The 20,734-nt window shown below is 60.4% G+C and overlaps 2 protein-coding genes across 8 annotated transcripts; both read left to right on the top strand.

Annotated features, from left to right (window-relative positions):
* The first annotated feature begins 1,024 nt into the window (after window positions 1-1,024).
* ASPDH (aspartate dehydrogenase domain containing) lies at window positions 1,025-3,408 on the top strand. 6 transcript variants are annotated; one of them, XM_069551364.1, is made up of 7 exons: window positions 1,036-1,185; window positions 1,533-1,677; window positions 1,939-2,023; window positions 2,112-2,261; window positions 2,344-2,564; window positions 2,634-2,788; window positions 3,230-3,408. In XM_069551364.1, exons 1-7 carry the CDS (start codon window positions 1,107-1,109, stop codon window positions 3,271-3,273), a joined length of 879 nt encoding a protein of 292 aa, XP_069407465.1. In that variant the 5' UTR covers window positions 1,036-1,106; the 3' UTR covers window positions 3,274-3,408. The 6 variants fall into 6 exon arrangements, with proteins under 6 accessions (XP_069407466.1, XP_069407465.1, XP_069407468.1 ...); XM_069551365.1 differs by lacking the exon at window positions 2,112-2,261 and having other exon boundaries at window positions 1,025-1,185; XM_069551367.1 differs by lacking the exon at window positions 1,533-1,677 and having other exon boundaries at window positions 1,834-2,023.
* A 6-nt stretch (window positions 3,409-3,414) lies between these two features.
* On the top strand, window positions 3,415-7,982 carry JOSD2 (Josephin domain containing 2). Of its 2 annotated transcripts, none has more exons than XM_069551415.1 (5): window positions 3,415-3,890; window positions 4,508-4,667; window positions 6,151-6,276; window positions 7,385-7,579; window positions 7,691-7,982. In XM_069551415.1, exons 2-5 carry the CDS (start codon window positions 4,522-4,524, stop codon window positions 7,788-7,790), a joined length of 567 nt encoding a protein of 188 aa, XP_069407516.1. In that variant the 5' UTR covers window positions 3,415-3,890; window positions 4,508-4,521; the 3' UTR covers window positions 7,791-7,982. The 2 variants fall into 2 exon arrangements, with proteins under 2 accessions (XP_069407516.1, XP_069407517.1); XM_069551416.1 differs by having other exon boundaries at window positions 4,505-4,667.
* The last annotated feature ends 12,752 nt before the right edge of the window (window positions 7,983-20,734 follow it).

Genomic DNA, 20,734 nt, shown 5'->3' with positions numbered 1-20,734 from the left:
GGTACCAGGTGGTGGTTGGGGGCAGGGAGCCGAGAGTGCCGCAGCCTCCGCCATTTCCGCCATTTCTGATGCCAGGCACCCTCGAGGTGCAGTGGCAGGGCCTCATGGTGGGGGGTCACTCGGGGCCTCCCCAGGCCTCACAAGTTCCTCCTTGGCCATGGGAGGTGGCGAGAGAGGGGCGGGCATGGGAGTGAGGATATAAGCTGGCATCGTGGCTGGGGGCAGGGAGGATAAAAGGTGAGAAGTCAAGGTGACCAGAAGGATGAGCAGACTGGCGGGAGGCAGGCTTGGAGAGCGGCTGCGGGAATGGACCCCTTCCATGGGAGCTGGGGGGCGTTGGGGTCGCTGAGGCTAAGATGAATGCAACTCCTGCCCCTGCTGCCTTGTGGGGAGACGGGCATGAACAGGCCAGGCCTCCCTCGGACTCTGCGGGAGATGAGGGCCTGGCCTAGCTGGGGACAGAATGGTAGCCAGCCCAGAGGAGGCAGGAGTGGGAGCCGGAGGGATGGAGAGCCAGGAAAAGGTGGACAGACAGTGATGGGAGAGAGAGAGACACGAGATGGAGACACAGAACCAAGGGAGGAAAATGCTGAGGAGGAACATTGACAAGAAACCTGGGTGCCAAGGCACTGGTGGTGGCTGGGGTGGGGCAAGGATGGGGACTGGAAATGCAGAAGCAAGGAGACAAACAGAGCCCAGAGTCCATCCAGCGTCACCATCTCCTCTCCCCTGCTCCCAACCCTCTCTACCCCCAACCCAAGCAGGATGCAGTTTCCATGACAACCTGGCCGGCGGGGGACTGCAGAGGAAATTTTCCACATCAGCAGGAAGACAGGAGGATGTGATGCAGAGAAAGAAGAGGCTAGATGGCAGGAGGGGGGGGGGGTGGGGGCCACACAACGCAGGGTCCTAGAACCCCAAACCATCTTGCACACCATCCCCAGGATCCTCCTTCTGCCCCCATGCAGCACCCCCTTACCCCCGCCTCTGGGCCACCGCAGGGAAGGGGGAAGGTTCAGGAGAGGACTGAGGGTCAGAGTCCAAAGATCAGCCGCTGCCCAAACCTCGTGTGTGGCGTGAGACGGGCAGCAGGCAGCAGAGCTCAGATGCAGACCACTGAATTCAAGGGCATGGCCCTCGACAGGGTCCCGAGGAAGGTGGGGATAGTGGGCTACGGCCGCCTCGGTGAGTCCTTGACTGTCCGGGGCCTCTCCCTCAGGGCCCTTTCTGGAGCCTCAAAAGCCTGTGTCCTCCACCAACATTCCTTTCATCTCCGTCTTGATCTGTGGCCTGGCTGATTCTGCCTAAGCATGTTCCACTCCCCACTGGGGGGCTCCGGCCCCTCAGGGTCTCTGTCCTCCGACTCCTGATTCTCTGCCCCCCACCTGTTCTGGTGTCCCCTCCGGGGTCCTTGTCCTCCTCTCTGGGTCCTTGCCCCCTCTCTCTGTGTCTCTGTCCCCTCTCCCTGAGTCCCTGTTCCCCTCTCTCTGGGTACATGTGCCCCCTCTCTCAGTCTCTTTGCTTCTCCCCAGGACAGTCCTTGGTCTCCCACTTGCTGACTCAGGGACCGGAACTGGGCCTAGAACTTGTTTTTGTCTGGAACCGTGACGCAGGACGCATGGCGGGGAGTGTACCCCCTTCCCTCCAGCTCCAGAACCTTGCTGCTCTCGGGGAGAGGTCAGTGACCTCGCCATGAGAGAGCAGGACTCTCTGAAACTCTTATTCTGGCCTCCTTTAGGTGCTGTGCGCTCTCAGGCAAGGCCCTTACCCTCTCTGGTCCTCGCTCACCCAAACGTGAAACAGGACAAGTCTCCATCCTCTTTCCCCTCCCAGGCCAGAGTGAAACATGACAGGCCTCCACAGAGTCAGGGAACCTTGGGAGCAGGGGGAGATCCAATACCACTTCGAGGCCTTCCCCGCCTCTCTCCCGTCTCCCAGGCACCCTGACGTTGTGGTGGAAGTGGCCCATCCCAAAATAATCCAGGAATCTGGGGCAGAAATCCTGCGCTACGCCAATCTCCTGGTGAGCCCCGCCTCTTCCGCCTTGACGCCACCCCACCCTAAAGTGGGATCCGTCTCCTGACTTCAGCTCCCCGCTTCATCTGCCCCAGGTGGGGTCCCCCTCAGCCCTGGGTGACCAGGCCACAGAGCGGCAGCTCCTGGAAGCCTCACATCGCTGGGGCCACGCTGTATTCGTGGCCCGGGGGGCCCTGTGGGGCGCGGAGGACATCACCAGGTTGGACGAAGCCGGGGGCCTCCAGGTGCGGGCCCGCTGCACTCCCCGGGAATGAGAGGCGGCCAACAGGCACGCTCAGGCTCCCTGACCCCAGCTCTCACTTTCAGAGCCTCCGTGTCACCATGACCACACACCCCGATGGCTTCCGGCTCGAGGGACCCCTGGCTACGATGCGCAGCACGGGGCCTCGCGCTGTGCTCTATGAAGGCCCTGTTCGCGGGCTCTGCCCCCACGCCCCCCGAAACTCCAACACCATGGCGGCCGCTGCCCTGGCCGCCCCCAGCCTGGGCTTCGACCGTGTGATTGGGGTGCTTGTGGCTGATTTCAGGTGAGCGGAGCTGAGTAGGGGTCTGCGCTGGGGCCAGGCCAGCTAGACTGACCACCCTGCTTGCCCTAGCCTCAAGAACGTGCACGTGGTGGATGTGGAGCTGAGCGGACCCCCGGGCCCCACAGGGCAAACCTTCGCTGTGCACACGCACAGAGAGAACCCCGCAGAGCCAGGCGCTGTCACCGGCTCTGCCACCGTCACCACCTTCTGGCGCAGCCTCGTGGGTACGGCCAGGCTCCTCCTGGGCACTAGCAGCCCCTCTCTGCAAGCCCCAGGCGGAGCTTGAGTCTCAGGCTTTCTGAGTCTGCAGTTCTGATTCCGTCTCTGTCGACTGATCTTTATTTCTGAGTCTCCTTAACCTTCTTCTCCACGACGTTGTCTTTATAGATCCCTCTCTCTCTCTCTCTCTCCAAGTCTCCTCTCCCAGCCTCTGTGTCCCTGTCTCTTGGGGACTCTAGCACATACGTGAGTCTCTCCACCCGCCAGGTGTCTATCCCTCTTCCTCTAGGTTTTGGCCCCCCTCTCTGGGTCTCTGTTCCCTTCTGAGTCTCAGTCCCTCCCTCTAAGTCTTTCTCCGTCCCCACGGTGGCCTGTTCCTTCTTCCAGGTGTCTGTCTCTCCTCATCTCTCTGGCTTAGCCTTTCATTCCCCGTATCTCCCCCGCAGGGTGCTGCCAGCTCCCCTCCAAGCCGGGGATCCATCTCTGCTGAGAAGCCTCCCCCTTCCCAAGAGGACTTCCTCATCTCATTATTTACCTCCCACCACCACCGACCCACTGCTGCCCTGGCCTCAGTGTCCCCATACATCCCTCTGGTCTCAGTAAACATTGGACGCTCTTCTCCCTGCGTGGTCTGGTTGTCTGATCACTTTCCCTTCCGTGACGTCACGCTGCGTCGTCACGCTAGGCATGACGCCAGCCCAGGGAACGGACGTACAGGGAAGTAACACCCCTCGAAGCTATCGCGAGAGCCTCCTCACTACGTTTCCCAGAAGCTTCCGAGCAGCAGGAGGCGTGGAACTGTGAGGAGAGGACCGATTTAGGGCACATTTCCGGGACTCGTCGAAGGGCCGACGGAAGTTGTAGTCCCGGGTTCTCGGGGCAACAGCGGACTTCCGGGCCACACTGCCCGGACGTTCCGTGAGGAGCTCTCGTTCTCGCCGGAGTCGCCGGGAATCGTAGTCCGGCTCGCGGGGGCCGCCGGGAGCTGTAGTCCGTCCCACCTGCCCAGTCAGCGCGGTGCCGCCCGTCCAGCGCTCTCGGAGCCCGGAGCCGCCGCCCGGGGGGATGCGGGAGCCCCCGGTTTGGGGGAACAGAGAGGCAGGCGGGGTGAGGGGCATTTCCAGGCCGCGGAGCGGGCGAGCGCCATGGTTGGGGTACAGGTCGGGGAGACAGCTCTGTTACTCGGTGTCCGGGGAGAGGGCCCTGTTGCCAGGTGACAAGAGGAGAGAACTCTGTTGGTTGGTGACAGGGGGGAGCCTTCTGTTGCTAGGCGACCAGAAGAGACCCTGTTACCTAGAGACGGGGAGGAGGCTTCTTCTATTGCTAAGTAACCAGAGGAGAGCCTGGTTACCTAGTAGGGGGCGAGGAGGGGTACGAGGAGGCTCCTCTGTTGCTAAGTAACCAGAGAGGAGGCCTGTTAACCTAGGGACAGGGGAGGGGAGTTCTCTGTTGCTAGGTGACCACCACAGGGACCCATTCACTTAGGGATGTGGCGGGGGCCGGGGCGGGGGGAGTGGTCCTCTGTTGCTAAGCGAGAGAAGAGAGAGCTTTTTTCCTAGAAATAGGGAATGGAGGTACTCTGTTGCCAGGAGATCGCCAGAGTCAGGGGCTCCTCAGGCTGCCCGAGCCCCCACTCAATGACGGTGCCCCCGAGGGCCTGCTGGCAGGTTCGGCTTCCAGATCCCAGACTCCTAAGCACCTTCTCCCCCTACCCCTCCAAGCAGGAGCCGAGGACGGCATGTCCCAGGCCCCAGGAGCTCAGCCAAGCCCGCCCTCCGTGTACCACGAACGGCAACGCCTGGAGCTCTGTGCCGTGCATGCCCTCAACAACGTCCTGCAGCAGCAGCTCTTCAGCCAGGAGGCTGCCGATGAGATCTGCAAGAGGTGACCATCACCCACCCCAACCCCTGGAGAAGCAGGGCTCACGGAGGCGGGGACACCCACCTGGGTCTCAGAGCAAAGCAAGGCCCGGGGCAGAGCCCTGCGGCTTTCTGCTGCCCCATCCCCTGCCCTGCTGGACTCCGGGACTCAGAAACCGAGATGTTACCCAGGCATCTGCTCACCCCGCTGACCTCAGCCTTTTACCTAGGCCCTCAGCCTCACTCTCTTCCCGCCTCCCAGCTTCTGGTTTATCTCCTTCAGTCCCGGCTACACAGGGCTCCCGCACTGCACCTGCCCTCCCCCACTCCCAGGGCTCCCCCAGCACCCCTGGCAGAAGCCCCAAGGCTCCGCGCCCAGCCTGATAACCAAAACCCTGTGTGCCGTGGCCCCACCCGTCTCTGCAGCTTCGTATCTCACTGCTTGCTTCCAGACAAATTCCCTCTAGTCTCTGAATGAGCCCCACATGGTGCCTCTGGGCCTTTGCACAGGCTGTTCTTTCTGCCTGGCACGGCTCTCTCTTCTTGGCAGCCTGGAGTGTGCCGCCTCACTATTCAGGATTTCAAACATCACTTTTTTGTTATCTCTCTGCCTGAGCTGCTCCTCTCTGGCCCCACTGCCTTCTGGACCCTCCCCTCAGCCTCCAGTCTCTCCCCTCCAGTCAGTCCCCCATGTGATCCTATGCCCCCAGATGACCCTTTCTCCCCATCTCTTGCTCACAGCCCTCCCATGCCTCCACCCCTGCCATCCTCAGGCCAGTCCCAGGCCCTCAGACTGATTATTTTAAAATGTATTCACCCCCTCCCATCATTCAGAACAGGAATCAATCAACTCTTTCATGGCTCGGCCTTGCTGGAGACTCCGAGATGAGTCCACTGTGAGCCCCTGCCCTAAGGGAAGCCAGGGAAACAGATACACAGAGGAAGAATACACAACTTTCCCCCTCTCCCGCCCCTCCCCTTGCCTTGCCCCCCAAAGGCCCGGAGACAGAACAAAGTTGCCTTTGTCTCAAGGAGGCGGGGCCCAGAGACAAGTGGGCTGGGGGACAGCTGGAGAGAAGGCGGGGGGCAGGAGCACAGGAGATGCGCTGGGTCAGGTGGCTGCGAGGAATGGGGTGGGCATGGATCCAGGAAGCCAGCAGGGCCCAGATCCTGCCAGGGACAGCTGGGGGCTGGGGTTCTCTCCTGGGGTGACGGGGGTGCCAGGGACGGCTGGGGCAGGGGCAGTGCTGGGTGTAGAAGGAGCCCCCAGGAGGGGTGAGATTGGAAGCTGGTGAGGGTCCAGGAGGAGGAGGGCAAGGCCTGAGCAGAGCTGTGGGTGGGGGACAGGAGGAACATGGCTGGGGGTGATGAGTCGGCAAAGGGTTGAAGAGAGGGAAGAATCCATGGCTGGATGACTCATGGATCCTGGGACGCTTTGGCTCTGTGAGGGAGGGGGATGCCTTCTCAGGAACCCCCAACTCAGGAGGCCCTGATCACCTCCCACTCAGGTTGGCCCCAGACTCCCGGCTGAACCCCCATCGCAGCCTCCTGGGCACCGGCAACTATGACGTCAACGTGATCATGGCTGCCCTGCAGGGGCAGGGCCTGGCTGCCGTGTGGTGGGACCGAAGGAGGTGCGGGCCGTAATGCTGCGTCAGGCATGCTGAGCTGGGCGCGGTGGGTGTGGTGGGACGGTGGCCGGTGGGGGACGAAGCAGAGGGAGGGGACGGGTGGATGGGAAGGAGGAAGGAAGGGGCAGATGGGTGGAGGGTTTGCAGCGATGGATGACGGGTGGCTGGCCCACTGAGGGCTCGGGAGGTGGTAAAGGGACGGTCAGGGTGTGAGCTGATGGATGGATGATTGGCAGATTGATGGGTAAGTGGATGGTGAATGGGTAGGATGGGTGATGGGCTATATGAATGGATGGGTGGTTGAGTGAGTGATAGATAAAGGATGGATCATTGGTATGTGTGACGTGCTCAGTCACTCAGCCGTGTCCAACTCTGACCCCATGGACTGTAGCCCGCCAGGCTCCTCTGTTCATGGAATGTTCCAGGCAAGAGTAATGGAGTGGGTCGCCATTTCCTGCTCCAGGCCAACCCAGGGATTGAACCCGTATCTCTTGTGTCCCCTGCATTGGCAGGCAGATTCTTTACCCCTGAGCCACCTGGGAAGCCCTCAGTTGATAGGCAGTGGATACCAAACATCCAAGATGGACAAATGGAAAGAGCGGATGAAGAGTTGGGTGGGTGGTGGAGATGTTGGGCTGCTGGCTGGCTGGCTGCGGGTTGATTGCATCAGTGGGTGGATGAATGGGTCAAGGAAGAACATGGATGGTGGGTGACTGTTCTATGGCTGGGAGGCTTGGATGGGTGGGTGGTGCGTAATGGATGGATGATGGATAGTATCAGCAGTAGATGTGTCAGGAGTGGATGGGGAGAGAGTGGATGGAAGAGTTGTTGGGCAGGTGGTGCTTGGGGCTTGGCTGGGTGGGTGCATGATGCGTGGGTAACAAATGGTCAGGCAGATGAGGGTGAAGGGTGACTTGTTGGGTGGGTGGCTGACTAGGAGGTCTGGGTGGGTGGGCAGCAGGTAAGTGGAAGGAAGCAAAGGGTGGGCTAATGGAGGTGAGTCCTTTGGTGGGCTGGGGCTCCCACCACCACTACCAGCCTGGGCCCCACATACAGAGGGCACCAGCCCAGGGTCGGGGCTCTGACAGCAGCGTCCCCGCCTCGCCCGCAGGCCCCTGTCCCAGCTGGCGCTGCCCAAGGTGCTGGGACTGATCCTGAACCTGCCCTCGCCGGTCTCGCTGGGGCTGCTGTCCCTGCCCCTGCGCCGGCGGCACTGGGTGGCCCTGCGCCAGGTGGACGGCGTCTACTACAACCTGGACTCCAAGCTGCGGGCGCCTGAGGTGCTGGGCGACGAGGATGGCGTCAGGTGAGGGGTGGGGGGAGCGGCTCCAGGGCCGGGGGCCACGGGGAGGCGGCCTGTTCCCCGCTCCCCACCCAACCTCCGCCAGGCCGTCAGACTCCCCATGTCTGCGCGCAGGGCCTTCCTGGCGGCCGCACTGGCTCAGGGCTTGTGCGAGGTGTTGCTGGTGGTAACTAAGGAGGTGGAGGAGCAGGGCTCCTGGCTGCAGGCAGACTGACCCCAAGAGGAGGGGCCCACGGCTGCCCGTCTGGAGTGGCTCCCACGACCACATTAGCCTTCCGAGCAAGTACTGGGGCCGGGGCAGGAACCTCGTGGACCCAACGGAGGCCCCGCCCCCTGCCCCGTACGCCCCGCCCCCTGCCCGGCCTCCTGCCGCTGCTGCCTCAATAAACCCGGTAATTTGCTCCCAGTCTGGCCCGTGTCTCACCGGGGACCCCTCTCCTTCAGTTTATCAGAGAGACCTAAGCGGGTTAGGCTCCTGCGACGCACTCACCTCTCAGGGCCTCAGGTTCCTCATGGGGGTGGGGCGGGGACGCACAGGGGAAAAGCAATGCAAATCCTTGCCCTCTGAAGGCGCAAGGGGGAGACTAGGAACAAACAAATCGGTGCAGGCCAGAGTGTACTGGGAGATGAGCCCCACGGAGAAGGCGAGGGTTGACTTCTCGACGCCCAGCTTGTCCGCCAACTGTCAGTCGTGGCCCCAAAAGACCTTATCCAGGAACCTGTGAGTCTGGCTAATCCGCTGACCTCAAAGGCGGGAAATTGTCCTGCGTGGTCTGGGTCAGCCCAGTATAATCCCGAGCGTCCTTAAAAGTGAAGGAGGCAGTGGGGCTTCCCTCGTGGTGGTGAAGTATGGTTAAGACTCTGCGCTTCCACTGCAGGGTTGGAGGAGGTTCAGTACCTAGTTGGGCAACTAAGATTCCACACACGGTACAGTGCAGCCAAAAAATAAAAAAATAAAAAAAATGGAAGAGAGACACGAGAGGAGAATCAGAGAGAGACGGGTGATGAAGATGCTATATGGGAGGCTCGGGGTGGGGGGCTGGGGGTGTCTGAAGACAAGAGGGGGTTACGAGCCAGGAAACAGGCAGCCTCTAGGAGCTGGAAGTGTGAAAAAAAGTGTTAGTCATGTCCCATGGACTGCAGCCCGCCGGGCTCCTCTGTCCCTAGAATTCTCCAGGCAAGAATACTAGAGTGGGTTGCCGGATCCTCCGCCAGGGGATGTCCCCAGCCCAGGGATTGAACCTGGGTCTCCCTCATTGCGGGCAGATTCTTAACTGATTGCGCTGAGGGGTCTTGGGCAAGGCTGGCTCTAGGAGGCTGGGGGGTGGGGGGGGCCCTCTCCAGGGAGCCAGTGGGAAAGGGCCATTCCAGAATTAGAAACAGCCCCCAAGGAGACCTGGAATGTTAAGGGAGGAGATTTCTCCTGTATCTATCTGAGGAGGTGATTAGAGATAAAGGTAGATCCTGGCAGGCCCACTGCCCACAGAGCCTCCAAGAGCAGTTGGACCTGACCCAGGGCGAGGCTGTGAGCAGGGGTTGGGCAGATCAGTCCTGGATACAGAAAGACCTCTCTGGGGCCACATGGGGGCAGGCTGGAGGCCCAGGAGGGGGCTGAGCCAGGACCCTGAGGGCAGAACAGAACTGACAAGAGGGTCAGGGCACGCTGTGGGGGTGAGGGAGCGGGCAGGGAAGGAGGGACCCCGGGGTCAAGCAGCTGCAGGGGGCACACTGCCCTCGATGGGATGCAAGGGGTATGACAGGCTGGCTGATGTCAGAAGAGGACCAGGGTCAGGGGCTCAGGAGATGGCTCTAGGGGTCATGGGCCTGACCCAGGAGGCGTGAGCATAAGCACAAGAAGGAGGCAAACGTGCGGCACCTCACTAGGTGCCAAGCAGAAATGAGGGACCCAGAGGCACAGGGAGGCTGTGGGCAGGGAGAGGCAGGCAGGGCCCCAGCTCAGGGTGTCTCCCCGCCCCTGCCTCAGGCTGTGCTCCACCCACACAGTAGATTCATCCAAGGGGGTGGGGGGACACAAGGAGGAATGCGGGGAGCAAATGCTGGCAGGATGCAATGGCCCATGGTGATGGGGAGACTCGGGCTTGGTGGATTCTGGCTCCCAAAGCTTCAGAGGTCAAAGGGCAACTGGTAAACGTGAAAAGTCAAGCTGCACAAGGAACCTCCCTGGTGGTCCAGTGGCTGACTCCAGGCTCCCAATGCCAGTGGGGGTATGTAGTGGGGTGAAGGAGTGGGGGCTGGTCAAGGTTCAATCCCTGGTCTCCCCAGTTGGGAACTGTATCCCACATGTAGCAACTAAGAGTTCATATACCACAGGTGAGACCTGGAGCAGCCAAACGTATAAATATGAAACACGGCCAAGCAGCACGTGCAGGAAAACTGCCCGGCTCCCAGGACACCCCAACTCTAGGGGTCCCCCCGGGTGCCCACACTACCCCCCCCCCAGTCTCTGATCTGGCCCCTGCTTGGTGCCCCTGTCTTGGGCTCTCTTTCCGGGTGTGTCTCTCTCAGCCTCTGTCTGTCTGTCTCCCTGGGCCCTCTATGACCCAATCCCCACCCCCACACTGTGCCTGTCGCCTGTCCCATCAGGTCCCAGACAGCCTGGCGGGGCTCCCTGAGTGTTTCTATTCCTGGCCTGAGTGATCTTCCCAGGTGCCTTCTCCGCTGTGGCCTAATATGGTCTGAGGAGCGGGAGCCTTCAGGGCAGGGGGGTGGGACCCTGGGGGATGGGGATGAGTAGGGGCATGGGGGTCCAGGTAGCCACCCTCCTCCTACTCCCAGCCCCACCTCAAGTACTAACCCCTCCTGCTCTGCACAGGCTAGAGCACCAGCAGGCTGGGCCGGTGCACATATTGAGGGCCTACTGTTTGCCCCTTAGGGTGGATGCAGGACCACTCCACACAGCCTCTCTGGCCCCCACCTGCTGACCCTGCAAGCCCCCCTCACCGCCCTCCCGCGCTTCTCACAAGCCTGTTCCTTGTCCCAGGATGCCCAGCCACGCTGGTCCCAGAGCTTCAAGTGGTGGTGGGGTGCTGCTAGGGATCCCTGATGGCCCGTTAGGGGCGGCCCAGGCAGATCCACCGGGAGTCTCAGTGCCCGAGGGGCTGCAGGAGGGGGAGGGGGCGGCAGGTGCAGGGGGAGGTGACAGCTGTCCCGCGCCCCCCTGAGAGCCGGGTGCCGACAGCTGAGGCCCGATTTAGCTATCTCAACCCGGGTCTGGCCAGATAAGGCCGTGGGGGTGCGGCCCCGCCCCCCGGGGCGCCCCTTAAATCGCGGTCGGGCCGGGGTGGGGCGGCCGCCGGCGATGCCAGGTGAGAGGGGCCGCGCTCCTTCCTGCCTCCCCGCGTCCCATCCTCTCGGCGCTGCCCCTCTCTCCAGCTCTCTCCTCTCTCCCTGCGGCGCCCGTCTCTCTCCCTCTGCCTTTCTCCGTCTCTTCGCATCTCGGACCCGCGCCCCCACTATTTCTCCTCATCCCGTCCCCGACTCCACCTTTGTCCTTCTCTCTTTCTCTCTTCCCCCGTCATCTCTCTGAGCTTTGTCTTCCCACGGCTCTCTCCTCTCTCTTCATCTCTCTCTCTCCCTCTCTCTTCCTTTGTACCGCATAGCCGGCGGGTTCTCAGTTCCCTGACCGGGAATCCAGCAGGCACGCCCTGCAGTGGGATCCCGGAGTCTTAGCCCCTGGACCACCAGGGAAGTGCCCGCCCTCTTTCTTTCCATTTCTCTGTCTCCGTGGCTTTCCCCGCTCTCTCGCTTTCTCTCTCTCTGTCCCCCGCCCAGCCCTTCTCTCTGCCTCTCTGACCCTTCTGCCCACCCCTCTCCCGTCTCCCCTGTCTGTCTGACTCCCTTCGTCTCTCTCCATCTCTCCTGCCTCTCCCGTCTCTCTCTCCTCTCTCTGACCTCCCTTCTCCAGCGCCCCGGATGGAGCCGCCCTGGGGCCTCTGCTGCGGTTTCTGCTGAATAAAGCTGTGTCTATCCTCACCTTTCCAACTCCTCTCGCCTTCTTTCCTTTCTCACCCCTCCACCTCTGAGCTCAGCAACACCGCCCCGGGCCCTGATCCCGGGTACCCGGGGCTGGGGTCAGGGTTCCTGCCTCCCAGAGAAACCACCAGAAACAGGGGCTGAGAGCCAGATGGAGGAGATGGGGAGAAAGGCAGAGAGATGTGTGCAGAGGGACACCCAGAGGCAGCAGGGGACAGGGACTGAGACAGAGGCAGACCGGCTGGGCGCCATGGACTCAGAGATGGGGAGGGCCAGTGAGGGTGCAAGACCCGGAGCGGCAGACACAGAGACTCAGAGGCTGACAGACAGACAGCAGGCAGTGCCTGAGTCCCCCAGACACAGCAGACGGGGCTGGTAGTCACCCCCAACCTCCGCCAGGCGGTGCCAGGCCCCAAACAATGGGCCCTTGTCCGACTCCATGGTCCTGGGGCAGCTGGGGCGGGGGCCACCAAAAGCCTGACTTCAGCCTCCATCTTCAGACCCCCCTACACCCGCCTTCTGGCCTCTTCCTGCTGGGGTCCCCACCCCCTTGAGGCTGCTTTCTGCTCTGCAGGGGAAGGAGCCAGGCATTTATGGAGCACCTGCTGGATGCATGCGGAATGCCTCTGTGTCCTGACACCCTCTTGTCTCCCTGAGCCCCTTCCTCGGTGCCCTCTGTTTGTTCTTCCTGAACTTCCAGCTCTCTTCCTTGGAAGAGATGGGCATTTATTAAGTTCCTAGTGTTTGCCAGGCAGTTTCCACACACTCTCTCTGCACTTTCTACTCTCTTTGTTCTCCCATCCCTTCCACCCAGTTTCCTTTCCCTTCCTCCTGAACTGCCTGGTCTCTCCTGCAAGGAAATGGGCATGTATTGAGCACCTACTGTATGCTGGGGAAAATTTACAAACCCTGTCTCTTCTTACACTCTTTTCTTCCCCAATTCCTTTCTTCTCTCTCTATCCATTTCCTCTCCTTTCTGACTCTGCTTCCTCCTCGGGGAGGGAATGAACATATACTGAGCACCTACTGTGTGCCAGGCAGTTTACACACTTTCCCTCCCTTCCTCACACTCTCTTCCTCCCCTGTTTTTCCTCTGTCCTCTCCTTGTCTTTCTGGGCTCTCTGCTCTCTTCCAAGGCAAGGGACACACATTTATTGAGCATCTATGGTATACCAAGCAATTGCTTGTTCTTTCTCCACTCTCCTCTCGCCCTCTCTCCTCCACTGACCTGTGGTCTTTGCTGTCCTGTGCTTCTTTCTGCTCTCTGCCAGGAGAGGAAATGGGCATTTATGGAGTACCGACTGTGTGCCTGGCAGTTTCCCTCCACTCCCCCTGCCCCTTGACTCTCTCTGTTCCTTCATCTCTGACTTCCCCCTTTTTCTGCTCTGTCTGCCCTTTCTTGGGGATGAAAAAGCAATTATGAAGCACCTACTGTATACCAGGGCTTCCCCTGTGGCTCAGCTGGTAAAGAATCTGCTTGCAATGTAGGAGACCTGGGTTCGATCCCTGGGTTGGGAAGATCCCCTGGAGAAGGGAAAGGCTACCCACTCTAGTATTCTGGCCTGGAGAATTCCATGGACTGCATATCCATGGGGTCGTGTATACCAGGCAATTAACAGCCCCCCAGCTCATCTTCTCTCGCTTCTTTCTTCCTGCTCCCCTCTTTTTGCCACCTTCCCCCTCCTGTGCTCTCTAGGCCCTTTGGGGAAGGGAACAGCATTCACTGAGCGCCTCCTCTTTGCCCCATGATTCGCCCGCGCCGCCTCCTCTGCCGTTGCCCCCACCCTTTGCCCCGTCCTGTCACCTCCTTGGCCAGGCTTGCTTCACATGTGCCTTCTTTTTCCTCTTGCTGTCTCTCTCCTCCAAGAAAGAAAACATGCATTTATTGAGGACCTCCTGTGTACTTCACCTGCACGATAGCATGTCCTCTTCCTCATTTTCTCCCTTCTTCCCAGCTCCTTGCTCCAGCTTCTCCCCTTCCTCTCTGCCCCGTTGGCTCTCTCCTGGGGCAGGACTGGGCATGTATGAGTGCCTGCTGTGTGCCACTGCTCCTATCAGCTGTCTGTCTGTCCTGGCTTGCCTCGCAAGCCCTGCTCGCTCTTCTCTCACCCTCTTGGCTTGCTTTCCTCCTCCTCTGTCCCTGCAGCCAGGGAGGGGAGTGGGTATTTATTAAGTGCCTACTGTATTCCCACTGCTTTACCTACACTGTCTCCTTCCATCACAGCTTCCATTTTCTCTGCTGGGGCTTCCTCTCTCCTCTCCTTTTCCTCCTGTCTTCATTCTCTTGGGAAGAGAACAAACAGTTAAGAGCACCCACTGTATGCCTGGCTCTTGCCACCCCGGCCCTCTCTCCTCAGGCTGTTTCTTGCTCTGTTTTTCCTCCTTGGTGGTGGTTTCTTCATTTCTCTTCTGACCTGGCTTCTCTCTCCTGAAGAAGGGAATGAGTGGGCATTGATTGAGCACCAGCTGTGTGCCAGGCTTTTCAAAAAGCACAGTGTCCCACCCCCCCCACACACACACACACACTTGGCTGCCTCTTCTCTCCCCTCCTGCTCTTACTCTCCCCCAGAAAAGGGAAGGGAAGGGGCACTAATTATGCACCAACTGCGTGCTGGGCTGCTGGGCGACTCACACTGCCACCTCTCCTTAGATCCTGTGTTCCCCCTGCCCCCTCCCCTCCTGTTCCTCTTCCTTCTCAGCAGGGGAAGCTCTCAATTTTCCAGACACAAGGGGTCTGGGCGCTGTAGAAAGGGCCCATCGTATTTGCCTCGTGGTGCTGGGTGAAGCCAACTGATGAACGATGAGGCTCCAACTGGATTTCCTCACTGGGGGAGAATATATGGGTCATAACAGCCACTGTCTGGGCGGGGAGGGACGAAGGAGACCAGGAGAGAAAGGCAGGGTAGAAAGTGCTCATTCTTCCTCTGGTGGTGAAGCCGGGTGGTTAGGCCCCCCCCTCCAGGTGCCGCCTTCTTGGCGCTCCCCCACCCCCTCCCCCACCTCAGGAAGCAACTGAGGAAACCGAGGCTCTGAAGAGGGTGATTCTCTGAGTCCTGACTCACTGGGGGCCTGTGTCTCCCTCCCTCCGTGAGCCTGGCTGAGGGCCCTTCTTTCCTGGGGTCTGTCTCTCTTCCCTGCCTCTCCCTCTGACTCCCATCTCTCTCTCCTTCCTGCCATTCTCTGTGCCTCATGCTCTCTGCCCCCCTATCTTTTTTCTCTTTCTCACCTGCTCCTCTGTCTCAGTTTCTCTGCCTCAGTTTCTCTGACACACACACCTTCCTGCATGAATCTCCCCCACGCTGGTTTCCTTTGCTCACACCCTCTTGATGAGGCCTTTCTCTTCAGCCTCTCTTCCTCCGCCGTCTCCTCCCGCTCCCCATCCTGACCCGTCTCTACCTCCTGTCCATTTGTCCGTCTCTCCACAAAGGCCTGCCCCCAGGTCCCTCTCACCTCTCCTTTCCCCTCCATCCTCAGTTTCGTCCTCTTGAATTCACACACACACGCTGCTTCCCTCGCCCGCCCCATCTCTCTTCTCGAAACCATGTTCCTCTCCCTCCTTGGGTTCCCCTGGTGTCTCCGATGGTACAGAGTCGGCCTGCAGTGCAGGAGACCAGGGTTCAACCCCTGGGTAGGAAAGATCCCCCGGAGGGGGGCACAGCAACCCACTCCAGTGTTCCTGCCTGGAGAATCCCAGGGACAGAGAGGAGCCTGGCGGGCTAAGTCCGTGGGGTGGAGAAGAGTCAGAGCCTGCTCAGTCATGACTGAGCGGCCAGCACCCTCACTCGCTCTCGCCTCTCACTGCAGCCTCTCCTGCTCTCCCCACCATCTCCCCGCACGAGGCTCCCGCTGCCTTCCCGCCCTGTCCTCTCTCGCTCCCACTCGGCTTTCCCTGCATCTTCTTGTGTGCCGAGTCTCAGCCGCGGCATGCGTGGGAACTCAGCTGCAGCAGGTGGGACTGCTTCCCTGACCAGGGACTGAACCTGCGCCGCCCGCACTGAGAGCTGGGGTCTCAGCCACTGGACGCCTGGGGAGGTCCCTCCCCGGGTCCTCTTTCCACTGGTCTCATCCTCGCTTCCCTCCCCTGCCTTCTCCCCATCCCCGCCCCCTCCTGGCACTGCCCTGCTTTCCCTGGGGACAGCTGCCCACAGCCCCCTCCCCTCAGCTGCCTCTCCGCTCTCCCCCTCCCACACCTGCTCCCGCACAGCGGGTTGGCAGCCCCGCAGCCTCCCACAGCAGGGAGGCCCCTCTGCTGACCCATGGGGCGGGACTGCGTGTCCCCACGTGCTGGTGATATTTTTATCCTGTCTCAGAACACACGGTCCTGTGATGAATGTTTCACAGTTTACGGAATTCATTTCATGTCCTGCCAGGTCCCAGGACCATCAGCTGCACGTGTTCATCTGTTTGCAGCTCATCGTTACCCAGGCCAAGCCTTACCGCTCGGGAGGTGGCAAAGCTTCCCTTCCTCCCTGTCCCTCTCTCTCTCTTTCTCTCCCTGTTTCTCTGTCTCTCTCTCTCCCCCTGTATCTCTGTCCCTCTCTCTCCCCCTGTCTCTCTCTCTCCCCCTGTCTCTCTCTCCCTCTCTCTCTCCCCCGTCTCTCTCTCTCCCCCTGTCTCTCTGTCTCTCTCTCTCCCTGCCTCTCCCCACCCCGTCTCTCTCTCTCCCCCCTCTTCTGTCTCTCTCCCTGTCTCTCTCTCTCCCCCTCTCTCCCCCTGTCTCTCTCTCTCCCCATCTCTCTCTGTCTCCCTGTTTCTGTCTCCCCCTCTCTCCCCCTGTCTCTCTCTCTGTCTCTCTCTCTGTCTCTCTCTCTCCCCCTGTCTCTCTCTCTCCTTGTCTCTCTCTCCCTGTCTCTCCCCCTCTCTGTCTCCCTGTTTCTGTCTCTCTCTGTCTCTCCCCCCCCTCGCCTGCCGCCTCTCTCCCCGCTTCTCTCTACCTGTCTCCGCCCACCCCCACCCCCCCCCGCGTCTCTCTCTCCCTGCCTCTCCCCACCCCGTCTCTCTCTCTCCCCCTTCTTCTGTCTCTCTCCCTGTCTCTCCCCTCGCCCCGTCTCTCTCTCCCCCCTCTTCTGTCCCTTTCCCTGTCTCTCCCCCGCCCCGTCTCTCTCTCTCCCCCCTCTTCTGTCTCTCTCGCCCTGTCTTCCCCGCCACCCCGCCCGCCGTCTCTCTCTCCCTCTCTCTCCCCCCTCCCCCCCATTGTCTCTCTCTCTCTCTCCCCCCTCCCTGTCTCTCTCTGTCTCCGCGTCTCTCTCCCCGCCCTGTCTCTCTCCCCTTCTCTCGCGTCCTCCTCCTAGGGTCCCCGATCCATCCCCTCGTGCCCCGCTGGCCTCTCCTCTGCTCACAGCCTCCTCCCTCCCCGCTCCGTCTCTCCCTCTCACCGCTCTGCTCTCCGCTCTGCTCTCTCCCTGCCGCCCGGGCTGTCCCTGCCCCGTCACCTTCACCGCTCTCTTCTCCTCCCGCCTGCCCCTCCTGTCCCTCTCCCCCTCCCCTCCCCTCTCCTCCTTTCCCCTCCCCACCCCTCCCCTCTCTCCTCCCTGCCCCCCACAGCTCCCTCCCCACCTGGCTTCTCCTCTCTCTTCCACGCCCCCCCCCCCCCCCCGCCCAGCTTCCCTCGGGGCCTCCCTCGGTCTCCGTTCCGCGTTTCCACCCCGCTGTCCCCTCTGAGCGGCCCCTCTCCTGCATCTTCTCGCCTCCCCTCCCCTCCCGCCTCCGTCTCCCCTCTCTTCGCTCAGTCGCCGTCCTCACCTTCCTCTTTCCCTCTCTCCCCAGCGGCTCTTTCCTATCTCTCCCACCTTCCTGCCTCCTTCCTCTCTCCCCTCTCTGGATCTCTGCGTCTTGGGAGGCCCCTGCCCAGCGCCGCGTCCTCACCCCGCGGGCTCCTAGGGCTCCTCTCCCGCCCTTGGCACTCTCAGGTTGCCAAGCTCTGCGCTGATGGCAGAGTCGCCACCCCAGGGATCCCGGGGCAGGGCTGTCAAGACGGCGTCCCCCCGAGCTGGAAGCACCTATGTGACACCCATTTTCTCTCTCTTTCCTGTCTGCCCGGGACTCTGCACGCTGCCTGGAGGGATCAAGCCGGCCCCCCGTGCAGGGGAGCGAGGAACGGGCTCAGAGGCAGGAAGCAAGTTGCCTAAAGACGCACAGCACGTAGGTGGCGGGGCAGTTGACGAGGAAATCGGCCCCTTGACTCTGCTGAGCCCTCGACTCAGGTCTGAGCCTGGTGAGGAGGGGGCTGCCGCCCTCCCGCGCCGTTCTCCTCCCCGACCCTCCGCTGTCTTCGCTTCCTCAGGCGGCGTGGAGCACACGGGCAGCTGGGAGGACTCCACCCACCGCCGACTCCACCGACGAGGAAACGGGCGCCAGGTGTGCCTGAAGACCGCCATCCGCCAGGACGGAGACCACAAGGGAGCCTCGACAGCGTTGCCAGAGGACCGACGGGGCCCCCGGTAGGGCCCTCCTCTCCGCCAAGACGGTCCACGCGGGTCAGCGAGAGGCCCCCAGGATCGATCACCGGAGAGGCTCTCTCGGACTGCGGTCGTCCATCGCCACCTACCGACGGAAGACAGAACTGCAACCCAGCTCTAAAAGACACTAGGACCGGCGGCCCCAAAGGAGGACAGTGCCTGGGGGCGAGGGGGAGGCTGGAGTGGGCGAAGAGGAGAGGACTTGCAAAATTCTGTAGAAATTAAAAACTTTTCCACGCCTAGCCAATATATAAACATCATACTCGGCAAGCTTCTTGGTATGCCAGCTTAGAGCTCCAACTGCAGGGGTGTTTTCCAGTCATGGGTGGGTGGGTTCTCTCCTGCGTGGTCATGGAACCCGTGTCAGTGCTTTGGGAAACGCAGGAGAGTGGGATTCAGTTTACACAATGTGCTGGGAAGCCTATTTCTAGGAATTGGGCCAACTGAGTTTGATTCCTCTACCATGACCTCGTGGCTGCAAAGGTGAATGGCTGACAGCCAAACATTGGTCCCTGGTCCTCACCTGGGGTCTCTCTGCCTGGCTAAATAAATAAACCTCTAGAGTTGTTTCCAGAAGCTACCTGATTCAATGTACAACTTGGGGTGGCAAACATTCTTTAAAAATACTAAAATCAACCTTATACTAATCTATTTTAAAAGGATACTTGCCCAAAAACTATCGTGGGTATGCTCAGTCACGTCCAATTCTTTGCAACTCCATGGAGCCCAGTGGGCTCCTCTGTCCATGGGATTTCCCAGGCAAGAATACTGGAGTGGGTTGCCATTTCCTTCTCCAGGGGATCTTCCCAACCCAAGGATCAAACCCACGTCTCTCTCATCTCCTGCACTGGCGGGCAGGCTCTTTATGGCTGAGCCAGCTGTTCTCAATAACCCAGAAGACAGAATGAAGGCCTAGGTGGGGGGAGGGGTTTCCCCAGTGCCAGGGAACAGGCGGCATTCTGTGGGGCAGGAAATTGGGGAGGGGCCTTCCCTCCACTGAGTATTCGCCTCATGGGTGCTCGTGCCTGCCTTACCAGCCGACGTCAGGAGGCTGGGGTGAGGAAGCAGGAGGGAGAGAGGGAGGGCTGAGCTCTACGGGGACAAAGAGGAAGGTGTGAGACAGGACGAGGAGTGGTGGGGGTGTGGGGGTGGGAGAGGAGGGAAGGTGTCTGCAGTCTGGCTTGGGGACATCTAAGTGAATCAGGAACCAAGGCTGGGGTCGTGATTCACGAAGCGGAAGAGGAAGAGACCAGAGGGCCTCACAGGCCAGGCTGAGGGCTGGGACTCTGTCCTGAGGATGCTGGGGAGCCGAGGAGCAGGGGCGGCTCTGGGTCGGAAAGCCCTCCACGAGGGGGAAGGCCTGGACGGGGCACACTGGTCCGGCTGCAGGAGAAGGGAGGAGGCAGGGAAGAATAGGCAGGCGGCCCAGCCCTCTGGTCTGAGGCTGGGGTGGGGGGCTGGCACCACTCACTGTGCATGTCCAACTGTGTGTGTGTGTGCTAAGTCGCTTCAGTCGTGTCCAACTCTGTGTGACCCATGGACTGAAGACCCCCAGGCTCCCCTGTCCATGGGATTCTCCAGGCAAGAAGACTGGAATGGGTTGTCGTGCCCTCCTCCGAGGGATCTTCCCGATCCAGGAATCAAACTCGTGTCTCTTATGTCTCCTGCACCTGCAGGTGGATTCTTTACTTCTAGCGCCACCCAGATTCCTGGGTGACAGACTCCCTCACCGGTCCCTGAGGCACAAGGGGAAGGAGCCTGGGGTCTGGAGAACCTGGAGGGGAGTTGGGGCTGGAGATGGGCTTGGGAGCCATCAGGAAGGGTTGCTCCCAACCTCCAATGTGAACGGGCGGCTGGTCTACGGAGGTGGGGGTGGGGGGGTCCCATACAAACGAGTGGGGAATCTAGCGGGCACACGGGGATCCCTGCAGCACCCAAACGTCCATCGACAGACCAGCAGGATCCACCCAGAGCCAGGCACGAGGTGCAAGGAGAACCACTCGGTATCAGACACGGAAACCTCCCTGACTTCTGTTGGGTGGTGGGGTGGGGGTGGGGAGCTGGGGTAACATATTTTTGCAAAAACTGTGTACATAGACTTGCTTATTTCTGGAAGGAGTTTCTACAGAGTCAAGCACAGGAGACTGAAAGCTCGGCTGCCCCCCAGTGCAGGGAAGAGGTGCCGGGCTGGGCTGAGCAGAAGGTTCTGGGCATTGGATGCTACAGAATCCTTTAGGTTTCGTTTGATATCCCCAGATACCCTGATCAATCCAAAGAAAACAGTGACTGCGCTCTCCAGAGACAGCCAAGATTGAGAAGAGAGGTTTAACCGGGACAGATACCCAGGGAGCCGGCACCAGCTTGGATACTGACTAGAAAATGCCACAGAGTAACTCTGCCGGCTTGAGTGGCTGAAAAAGCCTAAGAAGAAAGCAATCAGATAAAGACCTCAGATCTCAGGTTACTAAAAAAAAATAACAACAAAATGGTCCAGCAAATGACTGGCAGGAGATCACAGCTACGAATTAATTTGTGAACACTTCCCATGAAAGCATCAGTGACAGAATTCACATGGAGCAGGAGAGAGAGCGGGGCAGTGTCTCCCACTGGTGGAGAAAGAAATGCCAGTTAGAGCAACTCGGGGACCCTTTCAGCTTAAAGCTACCCAAAAAGTGGGTAAACCAACAACCCCCAATGCTGGCACGCG

Source organism: Ovis canadensis, chromosome 14, assembly GCF_042477335.2.
Source record: "Ovis canadensis isolate MfBH-ARS-UI-01 breed Bighorn chromosome 14, ARS-UI_OviCan_v2, whole genome shotgun sequence".
Lineage (NCBI taxonomy): Eukaryota > Metazoa > Chordata > Mammalia > Artiodactyla > Bovidae > Ovis > Ovis canadensis.
This window is presented reverse-complemented; position numbering and strand designations above follow the sequence as displayed.